The sequence below is a fragment of the Abrus precatorius genome, unplaced genomic scaffold (assembly GCF_003935025.1).
Source record: "Abrus precatorius isolate BTA unplaced genomic scaffold, Abrus_2018 Scaffold8, whole genome shotgun sequence".
In the NCBI taxonomy this organism is placed as follows: domain Eukaryota; kingdom Viridiplantae; phylum Streptophyta; class Magnoliopsida; order Fabales; family Fabaceae; genus Abrus; species Abrus precatorius.
Window position 1 is genome coordinate 26,387,036 of NW_020874428.1, and position 27,112 is coordinate 26,414,147.

A 27,112-nucleotide genomic window follows, 5' to 3' on the forward strand; every position below is an offset into this window, starting at 1 on the left:
GATGAGAGCAGTTTAGTACTTCGAGACAGAATAGGCCAACCCAGAAGTTTTCACTTAATGCTTAATTATCCACTTCGCTGTTTTTACAGTTCGATTCATAGATTGCTGGTTTACATTCTATCATAGACAAATACGTCATATTTTATAATTATTCATTGGTTACGAGGCAACCAATCGTTTGTTTTCCTATATAGAACCAATCTTACCAAGTTCAGACTATATAAGCAATGTGATCAAATGCAAAGAGACAACTAGCATTGCACGCCATATACAGGCTATTCCAAGTCCTTGGAGTATTTAAAATTTTAAATACAAGTACAACCAGAAACTATGTACTAAAATGCCTCATTTTAGTCACTCTGCTGACAGAAGCCCAGCACAACTAAGCTACTAGTTGTGGCATAGACTAATCTGAGGAATCTTCTCATTGTCTATGTATATACCAAACTCTTGCTAATCCACATAGTTAAGGAATGACACTAGCAGATGGGGGTCTTTTAGGGTGTCATAAGCATACTCCTGAGCTCGTGTCTCTTCTGATTGACACATCCCGAGCTGACCAAAGAGGTTATCCAGATATCGTCAGCTTTTACTGACTCATCATCATCATTCCTGTGCCAACTCCAGAAGGCATGAGTGGTGTTTACAATCTTTAGCTCACCATGACCAAAACTGGCTTCACGGAATTCTGACCACTTTGGTTGTGGGTTTATGTACCTGTCAACAAACAATGGTGTTAAGGAATAAGGATACGTCTGTCAACAACGAAAATAACAAATTTCGCATGCATGCTGATAAACCTCAATATACTTTTTCCATATAAATCCAGTGATTATATTTCTATGAAATGTTTCTGGCTACGAAACGTACCTATGAGCTAAGCCTTCTCTATTTCCTCCATCACCAATAGTTATATGGATCGCACCACAGGGATCCAATCTTTCATTATACACACGTTTCTGACAATCAGAGTACCATTTAAGACTGTTTCCATTCAATTATGCTCACAAAGAAAATAAATGCTAAACCATAAAGGCATACCGAACGTTCATAAGCATGAACATGACCAGCGATAACTAAATCAACATTTGCAGCATAAAGCAATGGCTCCATGGCTTCCATCATATCATCCCCGGCACCTTGATGAGCCCTGTTACTATTATACCAAGGCACATGAAATAACACAAGCAGCCAAGGGGTCCTTTTCCTGTCCACCTTTGACAGATCAGCCTGCAGATGAGTAAAAATTAGCGAAAATTTAAAAAAAAAATGAAAATTTCTTTTCAAAATGATAGTGTAGCATAAAAAATACAATTAAGAATAAGAATAACGAGTGCCAAAATAATGGAAGAAGATTATTTCTCTTCTAAATTTATCTACTCCAACCACTTATAGCTGGCCATGAATCTCACTACATTTATCCGAGTATAGTAACTCTTGATCAGTACGGGCAATAAACTAACCTTCAACCATCTGTATTGTTCCGAGTACCTATCATAATCGGCGTAGGAGCCAAGCATGATAATGTGAACACCTGCAACTTCAAAAGAATAATAGAGATTTGAAGTAGATCCACTTTCCTGAAATGGCATTTTCCATCGGGAATTATAGGATAGAAACCCATCCTCTAACAATGGTATGTACTCCTTTTCATGATTTCCCTCTGTTACCATCCATGGCCTTGTACTAGCAAGGGGTTCTACTAGTTGACCAAAATTGTCCCACAGATGTTGCATACAATCAGCATATGAAAGGTCACCTGGAAGCAGGTATAAATCATATTTGCACTGATCAATATGAGCTAATGTCGATTTAGTCCAACCAGTTTGACCCAGATCTCCAGCCACTGCAAAAGTAATCGGAAATTGAGCTGGTGGAGTTTTTAGCTGAAACTCAGGACCTTTTCCACCACATCGGTAAAAGTACACTGAATTATCTTCCAAAGGCCCAATTACAGCATGGTGTATCTTTCCTGAGCTATATAACATATAATTATAAGAGGTGTACTCTCCTTCAACAACTGAGTCATATTTCCCTGGTAATTTTCCATATTCTACATATGAAGGCGAATGTTTATCATCGGTTATCCAGGTAACTCTCATGTGCTTCTCCCCTGCCAAGGAAATGTGTACCTGAAATAGACATTTTTACCATCTAAGAATCTGAATTATAAAGGCACAATAAATTAACATGCATAACAAGTTTATATGATTCTTCAATAAATGTACCATGGTTAACAATTCACAGAATATTTGTCCTAGAATTGGAAAATAATTTACGTAAAGGAAGCCAATAATCATTGTATGCAGTTATCGTAACAAAATCACAATAAAAAAATAAAATAAATCCCAACTAAACACCATAATCCTAAAAAATACGAAAGAAATGGTGATCATATAGAAAACAGCACAAAACAAAGGGTTTGAATTGATATATATGAATAGGATGGAATGAAACAGAGATTGACCTGCTGAGGATAAGAGCGAGCCTTGGAAAATGAATCCCATGGGATGGATAAGGATTTTCGAGGCAGAGGGCGAACGTATTCAGCCGTAGCAGTTGCAGAAACGAGCGTTAGAATGAGAAGCAATTTGAGTTCCATGTGATACGATGAAGATGGCGTCAAAGTCATTCTGCAACAGTAATCGCATAACCAGCACGACAACAGAGTACTTCCATTTCAATCTTTCTTGCTATCATCACCCTTCACCAAGTCCAACCGCCCCACTGACATCACCAAATTTGTCGTTACTTTCGTTAAACGACATTTTCACATATAAAACCAAACCAAATCAATGCATTATTTCTGCCGAAACTTAGCATCAGTTCGGTCGAAAAACTATGTATATTTAATTGGTTTCAGTATAGTTTTGGATTTTATATAAAAACAAATTTCATACGATTAATATAATTATTTGTGTTTGATCCGCACGTATAACATGGTTTTATTTTATTTTTATCGTATATAATAATAAAAAGAAGTCTTTACATAAAAATTTATTAAAAAATTTCTCGTGTCAACAATGGTTATAATATTACTATAATAATTTTTAAATGACTAATGGATTCTCAGTAAGTTTTCGTTCGGTATGAGTATTTATCAGTTGAGTGACGTGAATCAATAAAACAAGTTTGAGAAAAAAATAACAACAAAATCAAAGCAATTTCACAAAACAAGAATCATATAAGTTAGTTAATAAGCATATGTGAGTGATGCAGATAACGTATATTTGTAGCTATTTTATATTTACAACCAAAAGGAAACTCTCCTTATATTATGACTGAGATTTGAGTATTATTTGCCTTCATAATAATCAAAAGGAAGTTTTGCCCTTTTGATATATTCATATTTCTCATGGTGACTTAAACTGTAATTATATATCTGCATTTTTATTAGATTGATTTTTAATATACACCCATTCCTTTGATAATTCAAGATAATCTCGAATCATACATTGAAAATAAATTTTTTTGTGAAGTTGCAAATATTTAGAAAAAAAATTATCTATTTAACCTCCATTTGGAAAATTTATCTCAAATATTTGAATGTTTTTTTTTCTAAAGCATCATGTATTCTATAAATATATATATATATATATATATATATATATATATATATATATATATAACGATACAGTTTAAGTAATTCATAATTTTATGTTTTGAATGTACAATTCATTATCCACACTATTAATTAACTGTATCGCATAATATGTAGCAATTCATGGGTAAGTTAGATAAAATATTAAATAATGTATAGATGTATTAATAAAGAAACCAATATGAAAAATATGTTTTCTTCTGGAGACCATAATTAAAAGAACTTCAATGTCAACGTTGAATATATATTGAACTAAACAGTTAATAACAAAAAATAAATATTAAATTATTTTAAAATTTAATTTTAATGACGTCATTTGACTATATATTATTATACAATGAAAAATTAAATTGAAAATATAATTTTTTTATATTAATAACGTATCATTGTTATATATATATATATATACTCATTTGTTAATTATTCTTTGTAATATTTATATACTTTATTTTTATTACTTTTAAAAAATTAAATATTGAAAGTACATGACCTTACAAATACAAAACAAAAATCATAAAACAAAACTTAACTGTTTTTTATTTGATTATTTATTAAATGAGATACTTATTGCATTGATATTAGCCAGTATTATGAATCTTCACCTATCAGAGCAAAAACGACGTCGTTGAGGAGGGAAAGTTGGCGGTTAGAAACACAAAAACCCTAAACCCTGCGTGCAGCTCAGTGCAAAAGCCGTAAAATTCAATATAACACTTGGTTATCTCCCTGTCTCCAGTTCCTTACTACTTAGGAGAGAAGAACCAGAAGAAACACAAACAGAACCAAAACCGTTTACCCTTCGTTTTGGTGCCAAACCCTAACAATGGCAACCTCCATAGCTTCGCAACTAGAAGCCATCAGATCCTTCGCAAAAACCGACTCTGAGCCTCTGAAGAGGCCATTCACTCGCCCTTCTATCTTGTTCGATCCCAAAGAAGCTGCCGACATCGATATTGAAACTATTTTCACCATCGCACTTCAAGGTCAATCTTCTCAACTTGCTTCTGATTTTTCTCTCTTCACAAGTAAAGCTAGTGCAACTAAGCAATCCAATTAACGAAATTAAGTTTTACAATAGATGTTAACGGAGCATATGAAGTGTGTTGCTACTTTATATTCTGTTTTGGATTTATTTTTTTGCTTATGCGGTGCGCTGTTTCAGGTTTAGAGGTTCTTATAGACACGGATGAGCGGTTCAGGAACTATAAGAACGATTTGTTTAGCCACAGGAGTAAAGAGTTGGATAGAGAGTTGATGGGCATAGAACAGAACAGTCAACTTAATGTCTCCATTGCTTCATACTTAAGATTACTTTCTGGATACTTTCTTCTTCCTTCTGCTCTTAAAACGCTTGAATACTTGATACGTAGACACAAGTGAGCAGTCTATTTGATAATCTGGTTTTGTTTGATCATTGGGTTATGCAATTGTCTTTTTCGTGTTTGTGTTCATAATCACATTTTGCCTCTGCCGTATTTACCTTTTTCTGATTTTTGGTGTGGTTTGTTTTGAGCTTCAGGGTTCATGTATACAACAATGAGGAATTGATTCTGTGTGCTTTGCCGTACCATGACACACATGCATTTGTTCGAATAGTTCAGATACTTGATACAAGGTTAGAAATATATGGTTATTTGTTTTCTGGTTTGGTTGTGTTGTAGATTACTGCTTGGGTTGGCTTCTGATGTTTCTCTTTATTTCTGTAAAGGAATGCTAAATGGGGGTTTCTCGATGGTGTGAAAGTCTCTGGTGCACCGCCACCTAGAATGGTCATAGTGCAGCAGTGCATACGTGATAAGGGCATATTAGAGGTTCTATGCAACTATGTGAGTATTCTGTGTTTAGTTGTGCATTTGAAAGCTTTCTAGCAGAATAAAATAATTAGATAACTAAGTATTTGGTTACAGGCATCTCCATCGAAAAAGTTTCAACCTTCAAGGCATGTAATTGGCTTTTGTACTGCAGTTTTTGTTGAAGTTTTGGGTACTGTTTTGACCGTTAATGATGATCTTGTAAAGAGAATACTTCCATTTGTGGTCTCTGGTCTTCAGCCTGGCATTAAAGGGGTTTCGGATCACAAGGTTAGACTTCATGGAAAGTATTTTTATACTTAAAAATTAAAAACCAATAATAGCTGGGCATCATACTGTAAAATTTTGTTATGACCTTTTGGTTAGTAGGCAGTGCAATTGCTTTCAAATGGTAGATTGTGTGAAACGAATTTGTGTTTTTGCTCTTCTCTATCCATTAATCCAATATTATTCTTCACAAATAGAAATAGTAATGCATCATTTTTTTGCGGAACAAGTTGGCCTAAACCTTTTTGTTATTGAATGTTATTTCCTGTTAATGTTTCTAAATATAATTTTATGGTTAGTATGTGACGCAGATTGAGGTCTAACTAGTTTTAGTTGCTCTTTGTTTTTCATTCAAAACAGAAATAAGAGAAAATCACCAATTTAAAAGAGCTCTCTATTCTCTCCATGTTTGTAACTGTGATTCTTAAAAGTAACGTCCACTGTGCACCAAACAAAGACCATATTTCTAGAACACTCAAGTCAAAGGAAATATATCTTAGGACAACTATAAAAAAATGTGATTATATGCTTGTGTTTTAGGACTTCATTTATATCTGTTGAAATTATGGGGTTTTTGGTATAAAGGGAGGAAACGGAGAGAATAGAGACTTTGAATGATATTCTATTGACTATTGAGCATTATGATGAATTCAAATGTGATGAGGTTTTCATGAAACTTAAATCATTAACCATTATTTATACTAATTATAATCCTAATTACATGAGGGAACAAATCATGAGATAAGGAAATATGGAACCGGGTCCCTAGAGATATTGAGGATATATGGAAACTAATCCTAAATATGATATATGATATTTTCATATATTCTGACAATGTCTATATATTGCTGTGAATACTTGTGCATTTCAGCTACGTTTCTTGGTATCTTCTATAGTTTTTTTTTTTTTGTCAAATTGTCCTTATTTGCAGGCCGGTTCTTTGATGATTATTGGTTTGCTTGGAAACAAAGCTGCATTAGCTCCTAAACTTTTGAATAGTTTGATACGTTCAGTTGCTGATGTTGCTCGTGGGGAGGCTAAAGAGTTGACTGATCTCCATTGGCTTCGGCTGTCCCTTATTACCTTAATCAATCTTGTTCAGGTACTAATGTAATACTGTGTGCATTAGTGTTGAGTTACATTTGTTTGAGTTTAAATGGAGGTATTGACGATTGATCCAGTTTTCTTTTTGTTGTACTCTATCTATTTTCAAGTCTGGCTATATTTTTATTTCACTTTGTTCTGTTGGAAATTTCTCAGTCACAAAATGTTGAAATACTCCCAACTAAGGTGTTGGAGATTTTAAAGGAAATAAGGTAGTTTGCCTCAAACTGCTCAACTTATCCTGATCATTTTGCTTTAGCTGTTGTTGTTTGTGTATTTATATTTATGATTTATCAAATCCCTTTTCATATAGGGACTTGGCAGGAATTTTATTAGCATTGTCTAAGGAGTTCAATATTGTAAAGTTTATCGATGTGCTTTTGGAATCCCTGATTGACTGCAGGTGTGAGTTCTCTATGATTTCTTTCTGGAGAACTATGCTTTATGTCATGTTATTTAGAAGCTTGTGTTTTGTGCTGATAACAACTCATTTGCAGTTCTTCTGATGAATACTGTCAGCGAACTTTGCTATCCTTGATAGAAAAAGTCCCCATAAAGCGTTCTGTTTATCATGTGGTCACCAAGATCCTTTTAGCTTGTGTGAAATCATCGCATAAAGTTTGTGACTCGACTTCTTCCATGTCAGGTGTGTTTTCTGATTCTGAATCATAGAAAGCTTGTCACTTAAATCTTTATTGCGTAACCTTGTAGCGCACATTGTATATCTTGATGTATTTCACAAGGTTAAGCTAATAATAGTTCATACTGAGAATGAACATAACAATTCCTAAAGAAAATAATAATTAATGAAAATCCCATTCAGTGGTTGGGGAATTGCATCTAAAAGTTTCAGTGAAGAAATTGTTTCAAGTATCTGTGTGACAATTTTCTTCTGAAAGAAATGACCACCCTGTTTTGCTCACGTTTGAATGTGGAACTATTTTAAAGCAGTTGAATATGTGATTTAAATTTTAAAACAAAATCAGAGTATTGCCAACAAACTCACTAATGCACTGGTTATCCACAAGGTTGCATGTCTCAGTAAATGGTTCAAGGAATATTTATTGACTTGCATTTGTGTGCATTATAACTTTAATAGTCAGTGTACATATTGTTTTACATGTATCAGCTTGGAAATTCAAATTTCTTGTTATGAGGATTCATTAATATATGTAGTAGGTTGTTGTACTCAGGTTGTACCCTGAATAATTGTCTGTTTTTCTTAGGACTGCTCTTGTCTACTCTTTTAGTTCCATTTGAATTTATCATTTTTTATAAAATATAGAAATAGTTAGTTATCATTTGATGCATAGCTTATTATTCTAACAATATTGGTTTTGACAAATGTCAATTAGTTGGTTGGGCAAAAAAGGTCTTGATTGTTGTCAATACAAAGTACCCTTCTGAACTACGTGGAGCAGTTCATCATTTCCTTCAGGTAATGATGAATTTTCTGCCTTTTTGTGCATGTATTGTTAGATATTTTTTAATGGCTTGAAGTTTGAACTTATTCAACAGGATAACAAAACATCTTCTAAGAAAGATGATTCATTATATAAGATTTTATGTAAGATGTTGGATGGGAATTCAGATTCATCACTTGAGATCTCAGATTCAAAAGTTTGGTTTGGCTTGTATCATCCAAAGGTATCACCTATTGGCTTCCTCTCAAATATTAGGTGTATTGAAATCTAAAAGTGTGTGTTCTCTTGTTCAATAGTCATCAATTTTCATTTAGTACATAAGTGCTTCACAATTCTTTTTTGATGGGTATAGGCTGATGTTCGACGTTCTACGCTGCTTGATATAAATTCTTCTGGCATCCTGAAAACCAAGGTGGTTGGTTCAGAGGTATACATGGTCTGCTAATCTTACCCTGTCCTCCCAAAACCAGAATTTTCTATTAAATTTTGTTTTTCAGTTTATGACACTTGTTGAAGAACATGCTTGATGTTTCTTTCTTCTTTTGGTTGGAAAAAGTTGAAAATTTTTGCTCTATGTGGTGTGTGTGTGTATACACACACATATACCCACCATTGAATTAAAAGTACCTATCATATATAGATCAAATCTGCAAAATTATAGATTAATCCAAAAATTATGTGATATTGAAATTTATCAAAATTCGCATAATATATACTTTTAAAATATAGGAAAATAAAAACTATTTGATTATCTTATATTTGTTCAATTTTTACAAGATTCCATGCAAATAATTCAGGTATATATATAATTATAATCCAATTCTATGATCAATAAAAATTACATTTTATATAAAGTTATTTATGGTGTAAGAGTAAGTGTACTTTACCACAATGTAAATTTCTCTTTCCTACTCGTGTTACTTTTGATGATGATGCATATTACTTCTTTTTTATTCTATTTTTCTGAAAAGGTTACTTATGAAAAATTTGCTGTCAAATTAGTTTTACTTAAAAATGTCTTTTATATGTTTGATTTTCATTTTGATGTTTTGAACTGCGTTATGTTGTGATCTAATATATGCTTTATAAATATGAAGTTATGAGGTTGCTGATTTTACACATAATTGGGGAGGATTTAATTAATTTTCCGTAGATTGAAAGAGGTGTACAAGGTGATTGAAGTATATATCCCTGAAAAGATGCCTGAAACCTGGTAAAAAATGCAGAGAAAAAAAGGCAGGGTGATGAGCCTTGACTGAAAAAATCAGATCTGTTTTGCAAAACTGTTGAAGGAAACCCCTCTGTAACCTGAGCCTTGACCCACAATGAAGCCAAGGGTGTATGTCTGTCAAACCCACAAACACTAAATGCTAGTAAAAAGTGCACAGGACCATTGGAGCCAATCCAAAGCTCCTGGAGCAATAACTAGTTCATTAATAAATACTTCGTATGCTATAATTGATTATATATATATGTCATAAATTGATTTACGTTGGGATTAATGCTATTTTAATATGAAATTAGTGCTGCTAATGCTAATCCAAAGATCCTGGAGATAGCAATATATTGTTCATTAATAATTTCTTTGTATTCTAAAATCAATTATATTAGGTGTAAATGGAGTTAACATTGGGATTTATCTATTTTGATATGAAATTATGAGTTGATTTCTAGGTGATTCACACTTAGGGAAATATTTATAATGTGATCTAAGTATTAGCTTGGATGTGTTAATACTGTTTTTTCATATTCAAAATCTTCATCTTTTAATTAACACCAAAATGTTGTCTTATTGATCAGGGTCTGTTAGACATCCATGAGGCCATATTGAGACAGCTTGATGATAGAGATCTGACAGTTGTTCAAGCAGCTTTACAAGTTGATGGCCTGTCAAATGTAATAGATTCTTCCAAGCTTCTTGATGCACTGCAGAGTGTGCTAAGAAGATGCACTGACGAACTGCTGTCAGGTGTGGTATATTTGTCCTTTGGGTTGTGATTGCTGATTGGTGACTAGGGTGGTAAAATGCTTAAACCTGTCTTAGATTGTACAGTCAAGTATAAAGATAACTTGATTTGGGGTAATGCCTTCGTTAAAATGACTATTAGGAAATTTAGTGACAGGGATCAGCTCTAACACATCAAAAAAGTATGCTGAGGAAGTTGTAAAGTGATACTGTAGTTGCTGGAGTATATTTGTCCTCACAAAAGTGCAGCCTAGTAGTTGTTTTCTGTCGAGTAAGCTTATTCTAGTTTTGTTATGCCTTTGGATAAGGCTTAATCTGCCTTCCTAGAGATGTTTGTATTTATATATTCTTTGAACAAATGGTTTTTGCTTGGTTCCTTTTAGTGATGATTCAATTCACGGATGATGATGCATCTAACACTAGTTGGGGGTATGGTGGGTTAAATATTTTAATACAATGAAAATAAAATTGTATTCTTTGGCCATTGCATGATGATTTATCATATATGCTCTTCATTCTAATCTTGCAGGTTCAGCTGATAATATTAGTCTAATCGGTGAAGTTGCTGTTGCTTGTCTGAAGACTGCCATCTCATACTTCAATGATCGTACTGATTACTTGAAGAGCATTGCTGCGATGATTTTTCCATTTCTCTTTATTCTACCACAGGTTGCAGCCGACTTAAAATTTAATAATTGTTTTCTGGATAGAACAATATTTTTGACCTAGTTTATTCATACTTTATAGTGTTTACAATTTCCTTTGTCTGGGTGATTATTACATAACTTCTTATCTACCCATGCGCAGACACAGAGCTTGAATTTAAAGGCTTTGGAACTGGTCAGCAAAATAAACTGGCCACTTTATCAGAATATCACTGCATCTTCCTCTGGAGAAGCGGTAAGTATTTACAAGGGAATTGGTTTACTATATACTTTTTTGTTTAGCGTATACTTAAAATATGAAGAAAATTTGTTCAGAAAGGTAAGTTTGTCAAACACAAGATCTTATATGAGATTGCTGATGGTGAACTAAAGTTGTGGAATCAATCATGAGGTCCTGCCTCCTTAGGAAATCCAAAACTTTGAAAAATGAAGTTTAAATTTTTTTTTCTCACGTTGTGTTCAGTGGAATTGTGGGAATAGTAGGACTGCAAAAAAGTTGATTTGAATCGGTTAAACTTGTCACATCAGGTTGAATTGTGTTAAACTTGGTCTTATTGGGTCAGGCATTGAAATTTCACATGTTGGACCCATCAAAACCCGACCCAAACATTTTTTTCAAGTATTTTTTATTCTTTAAATTTTGTTTTAATTTTTTATGAATATGATTTGAAAACTAAATAATATATAAATGTATATGATCTGAAACTTTACTATTTTAGTATTTTAAAAATACATTTTCTAAAATACAATAATAAATGTGTAACACAATGACTTGGCCCGATCAAACCTGAATTTCATTGGGTTAGATCCGATTGGATTAGTAGGAAAATTTGCCATAACTAACCCAACCCAACCTGTTTTTATTTCTAGCACATGAACAACACTATATGTTACTAGTAATTGGAGTGGGGGTTTTCTTAGACATTTTGTTTTCATCAGATTTCTATTTTTAAATAGTTAATCTGAGCCACTCCTAAAAATGTAGTGTCAAATGAAATCATCAACCACCTTCCACTTTACTACTAACTCATAAAATTATAATCGCAGACATCGATACCTGGGAGTTTATCTTCAATTAACTTGAAGACTATCAATAACATGGCTAACAATTTCATGGTCCACCCTGAAGATCATATTGCTTGGTTTGTTGAAAGCTGCTGCAATTTGGAGTTGTCAAAGACACTCTTCTTTTTTGTTCTTCTGCAGTCTCTTATGATAAACCCAAAAGGTTTTTTCTTTCTCCTTTCTCTTTGAATTCCATTTTTTTTTTCAGAAATGGTTCATAACTACTAAATATCTTAAGTTGGTTTGAGTATCTCATATCCTTCACCTAGTTGTACTTTCCTCTTCTGTCTATTATATTTCTTCGTCAAAAAAAATCAAGAGAGGATTAAGGAATGCTGACTTTTTTTCCTTTGATCAAAGGTGGTGATATTTCTGCATTATTTGAAAGTGTATTTCCTATTCTAAAGGCTGAGTGGGAAACTTTAGTGACTGCTGGTGATGTTTTATTGAATGAGGTAGATACCATTTAATAGTGTATGGGTGCTTTTATTTCTCTTCATTTTTGTGATGATAAACTAATTTTTACTTCCTTTTTGATTGTTGGGAATCGGGATTGTTTCACAGTTAAATTCTGAAGTGTTAGACTGGGATTGTAGTGCATTCTTTGATCATCTTTTGTATGCCAATCTCAGACCTCTAAATGCAAAGGTTATGATTTGCATATTTTGGAGGCTACTAACAGCACTAATATCCGCAGTGCCTTCTAACATTCTGCTGGTTAGTAATTCCTTTAGTATTTAATCCTTTAATCAATTTTGTCATATGAGCCTGTTTTCCTTTTTGGAATTTGTTATTGTTGTTAGACCCCCACTGTTCAACATTTGATTGGATTAATGAACCCTTTACGAAATGCAGCATGATGATGATAAGTGGGTCAGCAAGATAAGGGATCTGTTTGTATTTTTTGCCTCCTCACAAGTCAAGCACGCATTCCGTGAACACCTCCATTACTTAGCAGCACAGTGCAGAGTCTCGCCTCCCCGCCTATTATCTAAGTTTTTCACAGAGGAAGGTGGTCTATGCTTGTTCCTTGTTTGATTTTCTCTTTATGTTAATTAGACAATGCTGTCTTGCTTCTACTGTGAAATTACTGCTTGCATGATAGAATAAAACTGTTTATCTTGTAAATATCAGTTATTTATTTATTTTTTGTTTAAGTAGAAGGTCTAAACTTTTTCTTTTCTTTCTATTTCCTCTCTGTCACTTTTCTTTTTACTCTCTTTTCTGTGATTATATATAATTCTGATAAATTTTCCCCCTGTAAGGGGGCCTATTCATCTTGGTCCATCCATGTTGTTAGGTGTTAAAAGAGGTAGCTGTTTTGGGTTTGGTTCGCTGTATATAATGTGTTTGAAATTTATTTGCTCAGAACTGAACTGACACTTTGTTAGTTTAAGACAGTTGGGTCCACTAATTATATTGTAACAGATTTAGAAGAGACATTTCCTCTAAATATAGTTTGATATCAGATCTAGAATATTCTCTTCTGTCAAATCTTGTAAACTATCGCTTTCCCTAATTTCGCTTTGGTTCTTAAAATCTAACATAGTATCAAGAGCTGAATTTCAGTCTGTACCCATGCTTTCCCTCTCAAAGTCGAGCTCAGAAATTTCCCTTAACTAGGAGCCACCTCCACCATAAACCCCTTTGATCCTTGCCTCTGCTCTTTATACTTCCTTGCACATGATTTTTGTGCTCAGATGACAAGAACTTAATCCTTTTGAAACATTAGGTCTAGGCTGTCATTGAAGGCCACAGGCTTTGACACTTATTGTTTGTGGTAATTCCATTTCGTTTTTCTCTCAGAAGCAGATTGAAATCTCATTCAAGTCAATGCAGCTTATCTTTCATTCAAAAGAAATGGTCTTTATATTTGCATGTGGGACTCCATAGTAATAATATTTTTTGCCTTACTACATACAAACTCAATCCGAGTTAATGTTTCATCCATCTGTGCAAATGCAATTTATTTATGGTTTGATGTTTTTGTTTTTGGAAGTTAATTCAAATTGTGGTTATTTGAATTTATGTTTCCAGATTTAGGTGGTATTACTTGGTTAGCATTTTATGGTTCCAAACAAGTGCAAGGGTTGATTTTGGTTGTATTTTTTTGTTCTGTAGGTGTTCCTGCTGCAGTTCAGGTTGAAAGTCTTCAGTGTTATGCATTTCTTTGTAGCCTGTCACAAGATAGATGGCAAATTGAACTTTTAGCTGAATTTCCTTCTGTTCTTGTTCCATTGGCTAGTGATAATCAGGTATGAGTCGTATGACTCTTTCTTACCTTTATCTTCTTTCCTCACCTCTTGTGTATAATGTTAAGATGTCTCACATTGGCTAAGACTAGAGCCATAATACTCTTTATAAGTGCTTGTGTAGTCTTCCTTCTATGAGCTAGATTTTGGGAGTGAGTTAGGCTCAAGTTTCTTAATATAGTATTAGAACATATCTAGTTTAAATATTGGGTTGCCCACAAATGTTCAATTCTATTGGGCTATCTGTGTAGATGTCCAGTTCTGTAAATTTCATGCACTAAATGTCCACTCGTGAGCGTGAGTGTGTGTGTGTGTGTGTTTAGATGTTTTACATTAGGTAGGAATAGAGCTATAATACTTCTTATAAGGGCTTGTGTAGTCCTCTTATGAGCTAACTTTTGGGAGTGAATCAGGCTTAAGTTTTTTAACATATATTTTTTAATTGCACATTGCAAATTTATAATTATCCATAAATGGTCTTCTTTTGCATATATCCAATGTTACTTTTAATCATGTTTTTCTATTTTCTTGATTTTTGAGGAGATGCCATTGGCTCAAATGATTTCTTTGCATCTTTTGAAATTTTTGCCAGACCATTAGAGTTGCTGCCATGAACTGTATTGATCCATTACGTGCATTGTGGAGTCATATTGAACGTTCTGGCGAAAAAAATGGTAATTTTTGGGTATAATAATTTGAGTTATCCCTTAATATGTGATTCATTTTACCTTGGTACTTTACATGATTCTAACCTGGTAAGAACAGGGAGCAATGCAACATGGATCCATTTCGTGGGTGAGCTTTTATGGTTGATGGACCAGCAAAAAACACTCATTTTGTCAGACAAGAAATTTCTTCCTTCACTGTTTGCTTCTACTTTGAGCTCATCCTGTCAAAACATCTTAGTGCCTCAAAATATAGAAAATAGGTATTTATAATGTTACTATGACAATCTCATTTCAGTAGCATGATTTTTATTATCATAGAACTATTTTGATATATTCATTACCTTAGCTGCTACTTATCAAATGTATCAACTTGCTTGTCTTTTTCTGTCATTGGAATTAGCTAGAACTTCTTAATACAGATAGCGGCATTTGGACTGATTTTTTCTACACTTTTTTCAAATCTAAATGGTATAATATTTGATAATATAATTTCATTGTTATGGGAAATAGCTGTTCTCTTGGTCATCATCATGGAAGAAGGTCAAAGGCAGAGGGTGTCCCCCTTGTATCCAAACATGTGGAGATGCATGTCACATAGAGAAGGGGAAAATAAATTGAGGGTGGGAGGAGAAAGTAGGATACATTTATGGAGAAGACATGGAGGTAGAACAAGGGCCTTCATTCATGTTATATGCGGCTGTGTTTATTTATATAGACTGTTAGGCACACAGACATCAACATCTGAGAATTAAAATATACTCAACCAATGCATAATATTTAGGATAGAAAACCTTGATTGGATGGTTGACCATCTTTTGATTGTTAATACAATATATGAGAATCGTAACTACAAAGAGTACTACATTCGTAATCATGAAATATCAATTGTTTGTTAAACCCTGGGAATTTGCATGAAAGTTGAATACTCTATTTGAGACTCCAAGAGGTGGTTGCACGGGAGCTATTTTGAGCTAGCATGTTGTTCTGTTTCATTTATTATGGTTGTTCTTGGATGATTGTTTATCTTCCTTTCCTGTACTTGTTTACTTCCTCTTGATGAATTCTTCTATTAAAAAAGATTATGATAAATTCCAAGATGGGAAATATGAATCCATAGTCTATATCATGTTCTGCACCACTACGGTGGTGGGTCTGTGAAGGAGAAGGGAAGGATTAGTTCAATGGGAATGAAGGGATTTCTCTTACCCATCCCTTTCTCGTAACCACTCCACTTCTTCCTCTCCACAGCCCCACCCCTTCCTTCACCTCCTTCCCTTCTCCCACCCCACCCCCACAACTCCAACCTCTTTCCTTCCTTCTCCCCACACCCCCACCTCCATGCATTTCTCTTCCTCCTCCTCCCTTTCTCCTTCCCCTTCTCTCATCCTACATCCACAACTCCGACCCATCTTCATCCCTTTCTCTTCCCCCACCCCACACCCAAAACTATAACCCTTTCTCTTCCTCCTCTCCATATCCCCGCCCCTTTCCCCACCCTACAGCCCCACACTTTTATTTCTATCACCCTTTCCCCTAAACTGCAATTCCTCTCCCTTCCCACACCTCCATCTCTATCCATTTCTCTATACCATAACCCCTCTCCCACACTTTCATCTCCACCCCTTCCCTGTCCCTAAACCGTTATCCCACCTCGCAACCCTTTTCTTTCCGAGCTATCTCACCCCCACCCTCACACAATATTTATTATCAAGATGGAGATGAGGATTTGAAGTGGTTAAATACTGTTGTCATGGAGAATGCCAAGAAGCAAGTGCGGAAGTTGGAGAATGGAAACTAAACCCTAAATCTTAAATAATAAAAAATAAATGCCATGTAGACAGTAACTGAGCCTCGAGATAGCTACGTGAGTGCTGAAGTGACTTTTTGTCAACTATTTCAGCACTAACATAGAAAGGAGTAATTGTAGAGACTAAATCATAATTTTTCAACTTTATAAGAATTATATCCTAACACAAAATTTTATTGAGACTTGTCACAAAATGACCAACATTTATAGAGACCAAAAACAGAATTAAGTCTTTGTTTTATTAAGAGCTTTCTTTATCTTTATTCATGAAGCATGTTCATTTATTGAAATTTGCAAGATTCTTTATTCTACTTTCTTTCCAACATATCGTTTCAGGTTTGACCAGCCCACAAAAATAAAAATTCTTGGCTTTATTTTGGGTTCTGCTCTTAAATTATCTAACTTCGGGAAGGTTAGATGTCTTTACACTCTTCTATGTTGCTCTTTATTTTTTACTTGTGTAAATAGCAGTACAGATCTAGGTTTCATACTTTCATATGTTCAATTACAGATTTAACAGTGTTATTTGTGTTTTTTAAAATCAAAGTTATGACTTTCATAAGGAAGTAACTTATTTTGTTGATGTTCCTGTGCAGCTAATGATTTTATCCTTGCTCAAAGGAATTGGGAATTCCCTTTTGCGTGTTCCAGAAGTTGGGCCAGTGTTGTCTTCTTTTATGGAGCAATACTATGATGAACTAAATAAGTCTTGTCCAAAATTGTCAAACATTGAAACTAAGATAATGTGCCTGTTACTGGAGGTATGTGCATTGTATTGTGTTTTAGCTGATGGAACATTTATTCCAAGGTTTGGTGTGAACTGATTCCTCTTTATGTGTAGAGCTGTGTTATGTCATCTCCCTCTGGTGGAAATGATCTTCAACATCTTTTACTGAAAGTTTTGCAGGTGAGATACTAAGATGGATGTTTTTTGTATGTCATGTCTTGTTATTTTAAATTTGCTGACTTCATTCTCTGGACTTTTCAGTTGGATGCTATGAGTTCAGATGACCCTGCCTATGTAGAGCCTTGTATCACAGTATTGAACAAAGTTAACAATCAATTCTATATGGGGTTGAAGAATGAAGTAAAGGTCTTATTAGCAGTATATTTATTTATTTCCAGATTATTTTATTGTCATTTTTGATAATTGATTAGTAGATATTCTCTTGGCTTGACACCTTAAAAAGTGTTGATAATTTGCTGCATGGGGTAAATGAAAAAATTACCACCAATGTAGCTGCTACTATGACTAAACTATTACCTTTTCCTTTTGTCTATCAGGAACATTTATTTTGTGAGCTTGTATTTTTGTGCCGTAATGCTAACGGTGATGTACAGTGTGCAACTAAAGAGGCCTTAATGCGCATAGATGTGAGTTACTTGCTACTTTGGTCAAATGCTATTATTCATGTGTTGACTCGGTTAATGCTCTTTTGTTTATGCATCTTCCTGGTGTGTTGATTTCCTTAGCAGATACTTGCAAAGAGCTTAATCTTTTGATATTGTTCAATCTGGATGATATCTGGATTTCATTATACCAGTGTTTTTTTGTTCTTGATTTAGACATTCAAATGTTGGTTGTGTAGAGCAGTTTACGAGGACCCTTTTTTTCTGCAAATGGTTGTAAATGAAATATTTTATTCCTGGGTAGAATTTTAAGAACTCTAGTTGCATTGGGGTGTTGTATAGTATTTCTTTTTTAGATAAAAATTAAATGTATTAGAAAGAGTAGAAGCAATGTTGAACATTGAGTGAAAGCACAACATAAAGAAAGGTGATAAATTATATAAAACAGAGACAACAAAGTACCACTGTTGACTAATGTAGAAATTGCAGAGCCTACGTAAAATCCTCTGTCCATGCTTGTTTGAGCTGACAATTTCCTTCAAATATACTAGTATACTACTGAACACTACATTTATTCAATATTACCATAAGCATAATGCTATTCCAAGGTAGGCTGAGGAGCACACAATTCCTTCAACAAATTGCCTTAAGGGCTTCAAAGATCACATTTATTTGTGTCATTTTGACAATTCCTTTAAAACTAACCAGAGTAACTGTTCCATAACTTCCATTGTAGAACACATCTAGAGGACACCAAGCAGACATTTCCATCAGAAAATAACTGTCTTAGAGTCAGGAACATTGCAATGTGAGGCTTAAGAACTTAACTGCAGATGATTATTATTAATCCTGTTACAATTTTAAGCTGTTAGGTGAAGACACAAGGATGTGTATTGACATCTCTGACATGCTCCCCTCCCTTATACTAGAGTCTTTTGGGCTTGAGGTGTAGACAGTGCATCACAAGGCACAAGCTCACCTATCTTGTGCTGAAATTCAAATTTTACTGGAAACCCAGAAGCTTAAGCATGAATGGGTTCTTATTGACATATCTAACAAATCCTATTGAGTACTGCTATAAAGAAAAATGACTTGACTTCAGTGAATTTGCTCTTTCAAATTGGTTTTGTAAAAGAAATCTCTGACGGTAAGGAGAACAAGAAAATGAAACAAGTATTTTTATAAAATTTAAAAACATGCCAGAATGCATGGGGTGACATGTAAGAGATTGAGAATAATAAAGCTTCTAGAATTGCTAGATCTTGTATCTAGCCTTGCTGTTCTCGGAATCATATATGCTATATTTGTTTACATGTTGGAGAATCATATTTGTTTGTATGCATATGGTTGAATGTGTATAAATGCTTTTATCATAGTCATCTTTTGAATATAATAAATTAAATTATGACACATCCTTTTGTTACCAATACTAATAGTTTTAAAAAAGAAATAATATGATAAATGTTTCTTAAAAATCCTTGAAGAGTAAATATGGTGGTGACATATATAAATTCCATTTTTGTTACTTACCATAGCCTTTTGGGTCAACTGGTTATTTTGCATTATGGATTTTATTTTCTGTTTATTTTTGTGTTGTATTTTGTTTTCCATGTAGTGGGATGATTCATCCAAGTTTTTATCTCGTATTAGGAAAACAACGAGATGAAATTGAGAATAATTGGTGCATATTATGGAATTGCAGATTAGTTTCTCAGCTGTTGGCCACATGCTTGATCTCATACTTGCACAGAGAAGTCATATAATTAGTTCTGTAGATAAAAAGATGACAAAGAAACAAAAATTGACAGTACATCAAGAAGCAGAATTTCCCACTAATGACATATGCAGAAAAGATAATCCAATATACATCCTCAGTTCCCTTCTTGATGTTTTCCTATTGAAGAAAGATGTAACAAACAGGTGATTTGATTTCTTCTGAATCTGAATAATTTCATCGTGTGTACTGGCTTCTGCCGAGAAAGAAGATAACTACATCATTACCAAGCAAAGAAGTGGTTAGAGCATTTAATTGTGCTAAACTTTTGGTTTGATTCTTGCAGGCACTTGCTCTTAGATCCCTTATTTAAGCTTCTTAGCAAGGTATTTTCAGAAGAATGGGTGAATGGTACCTTTTCCCTGGAGAGAGAGTTCAGCCAAATTTCATCAAGTCCTTCTGAAGCCAACAATCCCATAGTATATCATATACAACAGACTCTATTGATAATCTTGGAGGATATGATTATGTCCATTAAAAAGATGGCTGCACTAAATGTATGATCCCTATTCATGAAGTTGGAATAGTTATTATGATATAAAAAATATTAGTTTGACTACCTCTTCACCATTTTTGCTATTTTCTAATATTAAGTTTTGCCATTGTTGACCAGGAAAAAATGACCAAAGAAATTAACGTTAAGCTATTGATTGAGTGTGCCCGGACTTCCAATGTTGTAGCTACCCGCAACCATGTATTTTCAGTGCTTTCTGCTGTTACTAGAGTCTTTCCAGGAGAAGTTTTGGAGCATATACTTGATATTCTTGCAGTTATTGGAGAAGCAGCTGTCTCACAGGTTCGTTTGTTTTTTCTGCACTGAACTTCGGACATTCTGTGGGTAGAACGGCTTATTATATCCTTTTTTCTATTGAGGAAGGATGTTCTGTGGGTAGAATAACTTATTCCTATTTTTTCTTTTCTTTTTCGTTCCCCTTGCTTCTTTTCTTCAATCATTTTCTTTTCAGTCACCACTTGAGATTTGATTCAAAAACTGAGTGACGGAAGTGCGTAACCCTTGCAGCTTCTGAAACTTTTAGTTATAGTGTTTAAGGCTATAATTATTCATAATCCAATTTTTAGGGACTAATAATTCAGTGTTATCACCATTTGTGTTTTATTTATGTGCCTGTAGATTGACAGTCATTCAAAGCATGTTTTTGAGGATCTTATATCTGCAATTGTTCCCTGTTGGCTATCTAAGACTGATGATGTGGAGAAATTACTGAAGGTTGGTTATTCGTGGAAACGGTTTTGAACCAAAATTCTGTGTTTCTTCTGCATGATTAAAAGTAATTATTTGCAGATCAACCTTCTAATATAGTTTCTCTTCCTTCAGATTTTCATGGATATATTGCCTGAAATTGTTGAGCACCGAAGGCTGTCAATTGTTTTATATCTATTAAGGTATTTTGGTTCAACATCGTTATCCTATCACTGTGACTTTAGCCATTGGTTTGTGATCTGCTGCTTATAATGATGGCTATTTTGCAGAACTCTGGGTGAGGATAGAAGCCTGGCCTCATTGCTTATCCTACTTTTCCGTTCATTGGCTTCAAAGAAAGCCTCCTGTTTCCTTAGTATTGAGACTCCAGATGCTTTAACACTTTATACCAATGAGTGGGAATACAAATTTGCACAGCAAATTTGTGAACAGTATACAAGTATGATTTGGCTTCCTTCTTTAGTTATGGTGCTTGAACAGAAGAGCAATAGTAAAGTTGACCAAGCATTGTTTCTGGAATTGTTTATTGCAATGCAATTTGCTTTGCAAAAATTCCAAGATCCAGAATTTGTGTTCAAGTTGGAATCTGGAGAAGATACAGCTTCCATTCAGGTATAAATCCACATCAGATACATGATGCAAGAGACGTTTATGCCTTCTAATGTGTTTATCAATTCTATTAGCCAAGGTATAGATGTAACTAATGAGTTTAACCATTGTCATCGGTTTTTCTTGACCAATGCCCAATATCAAGTAACAGACACAGCCCTGAACTCAGGATGAATTGTGGTTGATACTCCCTGTTTTACACTTTTTACTCCATATATATCCCCGTGATTATGCTATTTCACAATAGCATGTACTCCTCTTGTTAACAGATCTCCTCTTTTTTGTAACACTAACTTTATTTATTTATTTATTAATTGAAGTTAGTTTGTGTAGGGTAAAAAAGGAAGGGGGGGGGTGGAATTCGACCTAATTTCAGGGGGTGTCAATGTAATTTACTCTATAAATTAATATAGTGATATACATAGTGAACTTGTTAATTTTCCATTAAATAGAAATATTAAAGCTGGTGTCAAGGGCTGATATGAAAGCTGAAGCAGACTACTTTATTATGAATTGAAATAATCATTTGTAGAATGTAGATTATATATATATATATTTGTTGTTTTTGTGCTGAGATGCTGTTTTTGGTTTCTCAATGTGCTAGCATTTGAGTTGGATGGCTATATTTGGGCAAAATGCTCTAATCTTTGTGTAGCCTATAAACACTTGTTTTTCTAGCCGAACATATTCAGAATCAAAATAAATGTGATGGCTTAAATTTTGCAGAGGGCACTGGGAGAGCTTATGGAGCAGCTTGTTTTCCTCTTGCAACTTGTAGATGCAAGAAAAAAGCAGCTAAATTTCCCTGTCATTATGAGGAAAGAGTTGAAGGAAACTATGCGTGCAGTTGTAAGGAATCTGGCAACAGTCATGTTACCTTCTGTATACTTTAAGAGCATAACTAAATTGCTCCACCATGCTGATAAAAGTGTTGGAAAAAAGGTATGGTTTTAAATTAAATTATCAAATATAAGACAATTATATTAGGAACTTGCATTATTTTGATGCAAGGTTAGACCATATATTTGTTGGGGTCTCAGTATTTTCAAGATGTTCCTTTATGTTGGTGATTAGCCGCAGCAGACATTTTTTGTTTTCATGACGTCTTATTCACATATATTATGAATGCGATTGATTCTGTATCCACTGTATTCTATCTGTTAGTTAGTCATGACCACACATCATGGTTAAAATTTTTAATAGCTTTTCTCATGTGTGCCCATATACTCATGATATATAATTCAAATTAGAATGTTTTATAGAAAAGAACATAGTTATATTGCAAACACAAAAGTCATTCAATGCTTGCACTTTTAAGCAATATACAACATTTAATAGTGTATTTAATACTTTCACACTATGTCTGTGAGCACATGATAAAAAACCCTAATGTTTCTTTGTGGAAGCAAGATATCAGGAACTATTTTTTGATGTTTCCTTTTTTGTTCTGCAGGCTCTCGGGCTGTTATGCGAGGCTGTGAGAAATCATAAAAATGTCAGTGTAAAGCTTAAAGATAGCAAAGGTTCAAGGTCAACTCCAAGTTTTCTATTGCTCCATATGAATGAAAGTGCTCAAAAATCACTCCATAAAATGTGTACTGAAATTATTCGAGTATTTGATGATGCATCAAATACCTCCTTGAAAGTGGCAGCAGTTTCAGCAGTAGAAGTTCTGGCTGAAAGGTTCCCTTCAAACAATTCCATCTTTAGTGCATGCCTTGGATCTGTTACAAGATATATTACATCTGATAACTTGGCAGTGGCTTCTAGCTGCCTTAGAACAACTGCTGCCTTGATCAATGTTCTTGGTCCAAAAGCACTGGCAGAACTTCCTAAGATTATGGACAATGTGATGAAGTCATCTCGTCAAATATTGTCTAATCTGGACATGAAACTCAAAACTGATGATGTTTTAACAGCCTCAAATGAATCCCTTTTTTTTTCTGTTCTTGTCACTTTGGAGGCAGTTGTGTACAAGCTTGGTGGATTTTTAAATCCATATCTCAAAAATATCATGGAGCTTCTGGTGCTTTATCCTGAATATGTTTCAGGAATGGATGCAAAGTTGGAATCTAGAGCTCATGGAGTACGGAAGCTTATTGCTGAAAAAATTCCTGTAAGGCTTCTTATAATGTAGTATTTTGTTACTGTGGCATGAAATGAATACCCTTCTTTTCCTTACCAAACATTTTTTTTACAGGTCCGACTTTCCTTGCCACCTTTGTTAAAATTATACCCAGCTGCTATTGAGGCTGGGGATAAAAGCTTAACAATTGTATTTGATATGTTGGCCACCATAATTGGTACAATGGACAGGTCATCTATTGTGGCATTCCATGGAAAAATTTTTGACCTTTGTATGGTTGCTCTTGATCTGCGCAATCAAAGTCCTCCTTCAATTCAAAACATTGATGCAGTAGAAAAAGATGTGATGAACGCAATGGTTGCTCTGACCCTAAAACTTACTGAGAGTTTGTTCAAGCCTCTTTTCATAAAAACTATTGAGTGGGCAGAATCTGAAGTGGATGAAACTGCATCTGCCGGAAGCTTTGATAGGGCCATATCTTTCTATGTCCTGGTAAATAAGCTTGCAGAGAACCATCGGTAAGTCAATGTTTAGAAAGTTTTCTTTAAAATAAGCATGTTTTATGACTTTTGTCCAGCAGATATGGGTTTATCTCTAGAACATTTTAGGTTTATTGTATTTCATTCTCAGAAGAATTTATCTTCATTCTTGTTTAAATTGTTGGTGTGTATAAGTTGTGTATTGAAACCCCAGTAGATATATGTCAACTACTCGTGACTATTGAGATGGTAGTATCCAATTTGGTCATGGCATTAAATTGAAAACTAGTTTTCAATGCAATTTTCTTGATTATTTGTTAGGTATGCTCCAATAAATATTACTGTAATCAGTTATTATGATGTTGCCTTGTTTTGTTTTCCCTAAATAATGATAAAATCCATTTAAGATGCTGCTATGTTCTTTTTTGTAGGTCATTGTTTGTACCTTATTTCAAACACTTGCTTGGTAGTTGTGTTCATCATCTTAGTGATGGTGGAGATGTGAAAGTGTCTAGTTTGAGTCGGAAGAAAAAGAAGGCCAGGACACTGGATGATGGCAATATCCAAGAAATGGGCAGTGTGTCTTTCAAAGGCTGGCATCTCAGGGCACTAGTCTTGTCATCCTTGCACAAGTGTTTCCTCTATGACACTGGGACTTTGAAGTTTCTTGATTCACCTAATTTCCAGGTTAGTGAATTATTTACATTACACCGTTAATTTTTTATTTTCCATGATTTTGAGTAGTTATGAAAAAATTCTCAAGGATGTGTTGGATTTTAATATTTTTCCATCAAATGGTTGATTGGCCTATTTTGCATTTACTCTTTTCCAAAATGTTGTTGATTGATGTGGAAATTTTCCATTCCACTTGAAACTTTTTGCATGTTTTCTCCATTCCCTTTTCTCTCATTTCATTAAGGAGTAAATTATTCCTTAAACTTTTCGACCACCTTCAGTAATATTCTTGCTTGTTGTATTCCTTCACTGACTGTAATATTATGCCTATTGCAGATGTTGTTGAGACCTATTGTTTCACAACTTGTTGTAGATCCACCAGCTTTACTGGATGACAGCATGGATATGCCAAGTGTGAAGGAAGTTGATGACCTACTGGTTGTATGCATCGGTCAAATGGCAGTGACTGCTGGATCTGACCTTTTGTGGAAATCTTTGAACCATGAGGTGAAGTTTATGGCTCTTATTCTTTTGTACTCCTTCATTGGTATAGTAAGTATTTTGATATTGAGATACTGGTAGCATACTGGCTTCAGTATCTTGTTTTTCAATGATTTGAAAAATGCATATGATCAGGTGTCTTCAGGAATCAGTGTTATTTGCTGTTATAGACTCCAGCTTTTCTGCTTTGGCAATCAGATTTAATTAATGTTTAATCATGAATAGACTGCAGCTTTTATGCTATTTTGATCAGAATAAAGCAAATGTCTATCGAAGCTCTGTATTCCTATGCTTCTCTTGATCAAAAAGCCAATAATCTTCAATGATCTGAACATGCTCGTGTTCCCTCACATCCTCATCGCATTCCCTTTGTTCCTTTTAGTCATGGATACCTTATGTTTAGAATTTTAGAGCAATAGGTTATTATACTAGTTTTGGTATTCTGTAATATGTAGAGCGCTAGAGTGCTATATACTTGCACGCTGCACGTACCGCTGCTTAATCTCATTTATGTCACTGATAGCTGTTGTATATTTCTAAACAACTGAATATTTTTCTGGCTTTATTTGGTTCTTTTGCAGGTGTTAATGCAGACACGGAGTGAAAAGATGCGAGCTAGAATATTGGGCCTAAGAATTGTTAAATATTTTGTGGAGAACTTGAAAGAAGAATATCTAGTATTCCTGCCTGAAACTATCCCATTCCTTGGTGAACTGCTTGAGGATGTGGAGCTTTCAGTTAAATCTCTTGCTCAGGAAATTCTGCAGGAAATGGAGTCTCTGAGTGGGGAAAACCTTCGGCAATACCTATGATGTTGGTTATTAGGACGGCAGTATTTATAACCATGTGATATCAGCAAAGAGCTAGGAATGTGTAATCAATATGTTTTCTAAGGTCCGTTCTTGGAATTGATAAATACGATCCATAGGCCAGTGTAAATTATGGTTAATTAAGGAAAAATAGCATTTATTTATTCTGATAAAGGTTAAAGTGTAACCTTTTTTTGCTAATATTAAAGTGTAACTTTTAACCAGTAATTCTTTTCTCACAAACATTGAAAGCATAGATGCTTTTAAAAAGTTGTATTTATTTATAACAGAGAGATGTTAAATTGATTTATTTTGAAACTATATATATATATATATATATCTTGCTCATATCAAAGCTATATTACTTCGTTATTTTTGAAATCTTTGATGTAGGCGTTTTCGGAATCGTCAGGAAGAGAAGGATTACGTTCCTCTGCAGTTATTTTTCAAACTGCATGAATCTTGTCCTCTAAAATATTGAATTTGTTCAATATAATGAAAATATAACTAGTATTGTGCTGTCAGTGAGAACCGTCGGTTCAAAACTGGACAGGCTGCAGTTCCTTTTTCAACTTCAGAGGATCCCCACCTAGAACTATCACTAGTTAATTATTAGTCACAAAAATTCATTATAACAAATGACTATTGTTGCTATTAGTATAACTATTACAATATTATCATTGTTACTGTCATCATTAAAATATTTATTTATAATACTCATCATTACATTGTCACTTTCATAACTCGACACAAACTATTATTATTATCATTACTGTTAAATCATTCTCACTATTTTTAACATAGTTAATCTACACTTACTATTACACGTCCTCCTTTCCTGTTTTATTATTATTGTTACTCAATCATCAAACAAACTTAATTTGAGAAGAAATGATTAATGTATATTTAATTTAAGATTTAGTGTTTGAAATTTAAAAACTACAAATTTGAAATTTTAGTCAAAATTTTAAACTATT

The 27,112-nt window shown here is 34.0% G+C and overlaps 2 protein-coding genes across 4 annotated transcripts; one reads left to right on the plus strand and one right to left on the minus strand.

Moving 5' to 3' along the window:
• Positions 1–190: 190 nt before the first annotated feature.
• On the minus strand, positions 191–2,706 carry LOC113846798 (purple acid phosphatase 18-like). Its single transcript, XM_027475442.1, has 5 exons — positions 2,468–2,706; positions 1,464–2,132; positions 1,042–1,230; positions 871–959; positions 191–717 (listed from the first exon to the last, which is right to left on the minus strand). Exons 1-5 carry the CDS (start codon positions 2,630–2,632, stop codon positions 498–500), a joined length of 1,332 nt encoding a protein of 443 aa, XP_027331243.1. The 5' UTR covers positions 2,633–2,706; the 3' UTR covers positions 191–497.
• Positions 2,707–4,307: 1,601 nt separating this feature from the next.
• On the plus strand, positions 4,308–26,715 carry LOC113845905 (uncharacterized protein At3g06530). Of its 3 annotated transcripts, XM_027473596.1 has the most exons (40): positions 4,308–4,584; positions 4,764–4,977; positions 5,121–5,216; positions 5,310–5,427; positions 5,509–5,682; positions 6,611–6,781; positions 6,940–6,995; positions 7,097–7,186; positions 7,281–7,429; positions 8,139–8,221; positions 8,302–8,430; positions 8,560–8,634; positions 10,008–10,176; positions 10,703–10,842; positions 10,981–11,073; positions 11,886–12,066; positions 12,264–12,358; positions 12,468–12,620; positions 12,759–12,915; positions 14,025–14,158; positions 14,748–14,829; positions 14,921–15,083; positions 16,967–17,042; positions 17,227–17,391; positions 17,472–17,537; positions 17,619–17,723; positions 17,915–18,004; positions 19,683–19,900; positions 20,041–20,251; positions 20,368–20,550; positions 20,887–20,982; positions 21,091–21,158; positions 21,246–21,588; positions 22,312–22,527; positions 23,039–23,701; positions 23,786–24,189; positions 24,582–24,837; positions 25,162–25,332; positions 25,908–26,139; positions 26,529–26,715. In XM_027473596.1, exons 1-39 carry the CDS (start codon positions 4,425–4,427, stop codon positions 26,136–26,138), a joined length of 6,444 nt encoding a protein of 2,147 aa, XP_027329397.1. In that variant the 5' UTR covers positions 4,308–4,424; the 3' UTR covers position 26,139; positions 26,529–26,715. The 3 variants fall into 3 exon arrangements, with proteins under 3 accessions (XP_027329397.1, XP_027329396.1, XP_027329398.1); XM_027473595.1 differs by lacking the exon at positions 26,529–26,715 and having other exon boundaries at positions 25,908–26,480; XM_027473597.1 differs by lacking the exons at positions 17,915–18,004; positions 26,529–26,715 and having other exon boundaries at positions 25,908–26,450.
• Positions 26,716–27,112: the final 397 nt, after the last annotated feature.

Coding starts and splice junctions, on each gene's coding strand:
- LOC113846798 (XM_027475442.1), bottom strand. CDS start 2,632: ATGACTTTGACGCCATCTTCATCGTATCACATGGAACTCAAATTGCTT. Junction 1,231..1,463: donor AACAATACAGATGGTTGAAG/GTTAGTTTATTG, acceptor ACTCATCTGCAG/GCTGATCTGTCAAAGGTGGA. Junction 718..870: donor AGAGAAGGCTTAGCTCATAG/GTACGTTTCGTA, acceptor GTTTGTTGACAG/GTACATAAACCCACAACCAA.
- LOC113845905 (XM_027473596.1), top strand. CDS start 4,425: ATGGCAACCTCCATAGCTTCGCAACTAGAAGCCATCAGATCCTTCGCA. Junction 4,978..5,120: donor TACTTGATACGTAGACACAA/GTGAGCAGTCTA, acceptor TTTGAGCTTCAG/GGTTCATGTATACAACAATG. Junction 24,838..25,161: donor TTGATTCACCTAATTTCCAG/GTTAGTGAATTA, acceptor TGCCTATTGCAG/ATGTTGTTGAGACCTATTGT.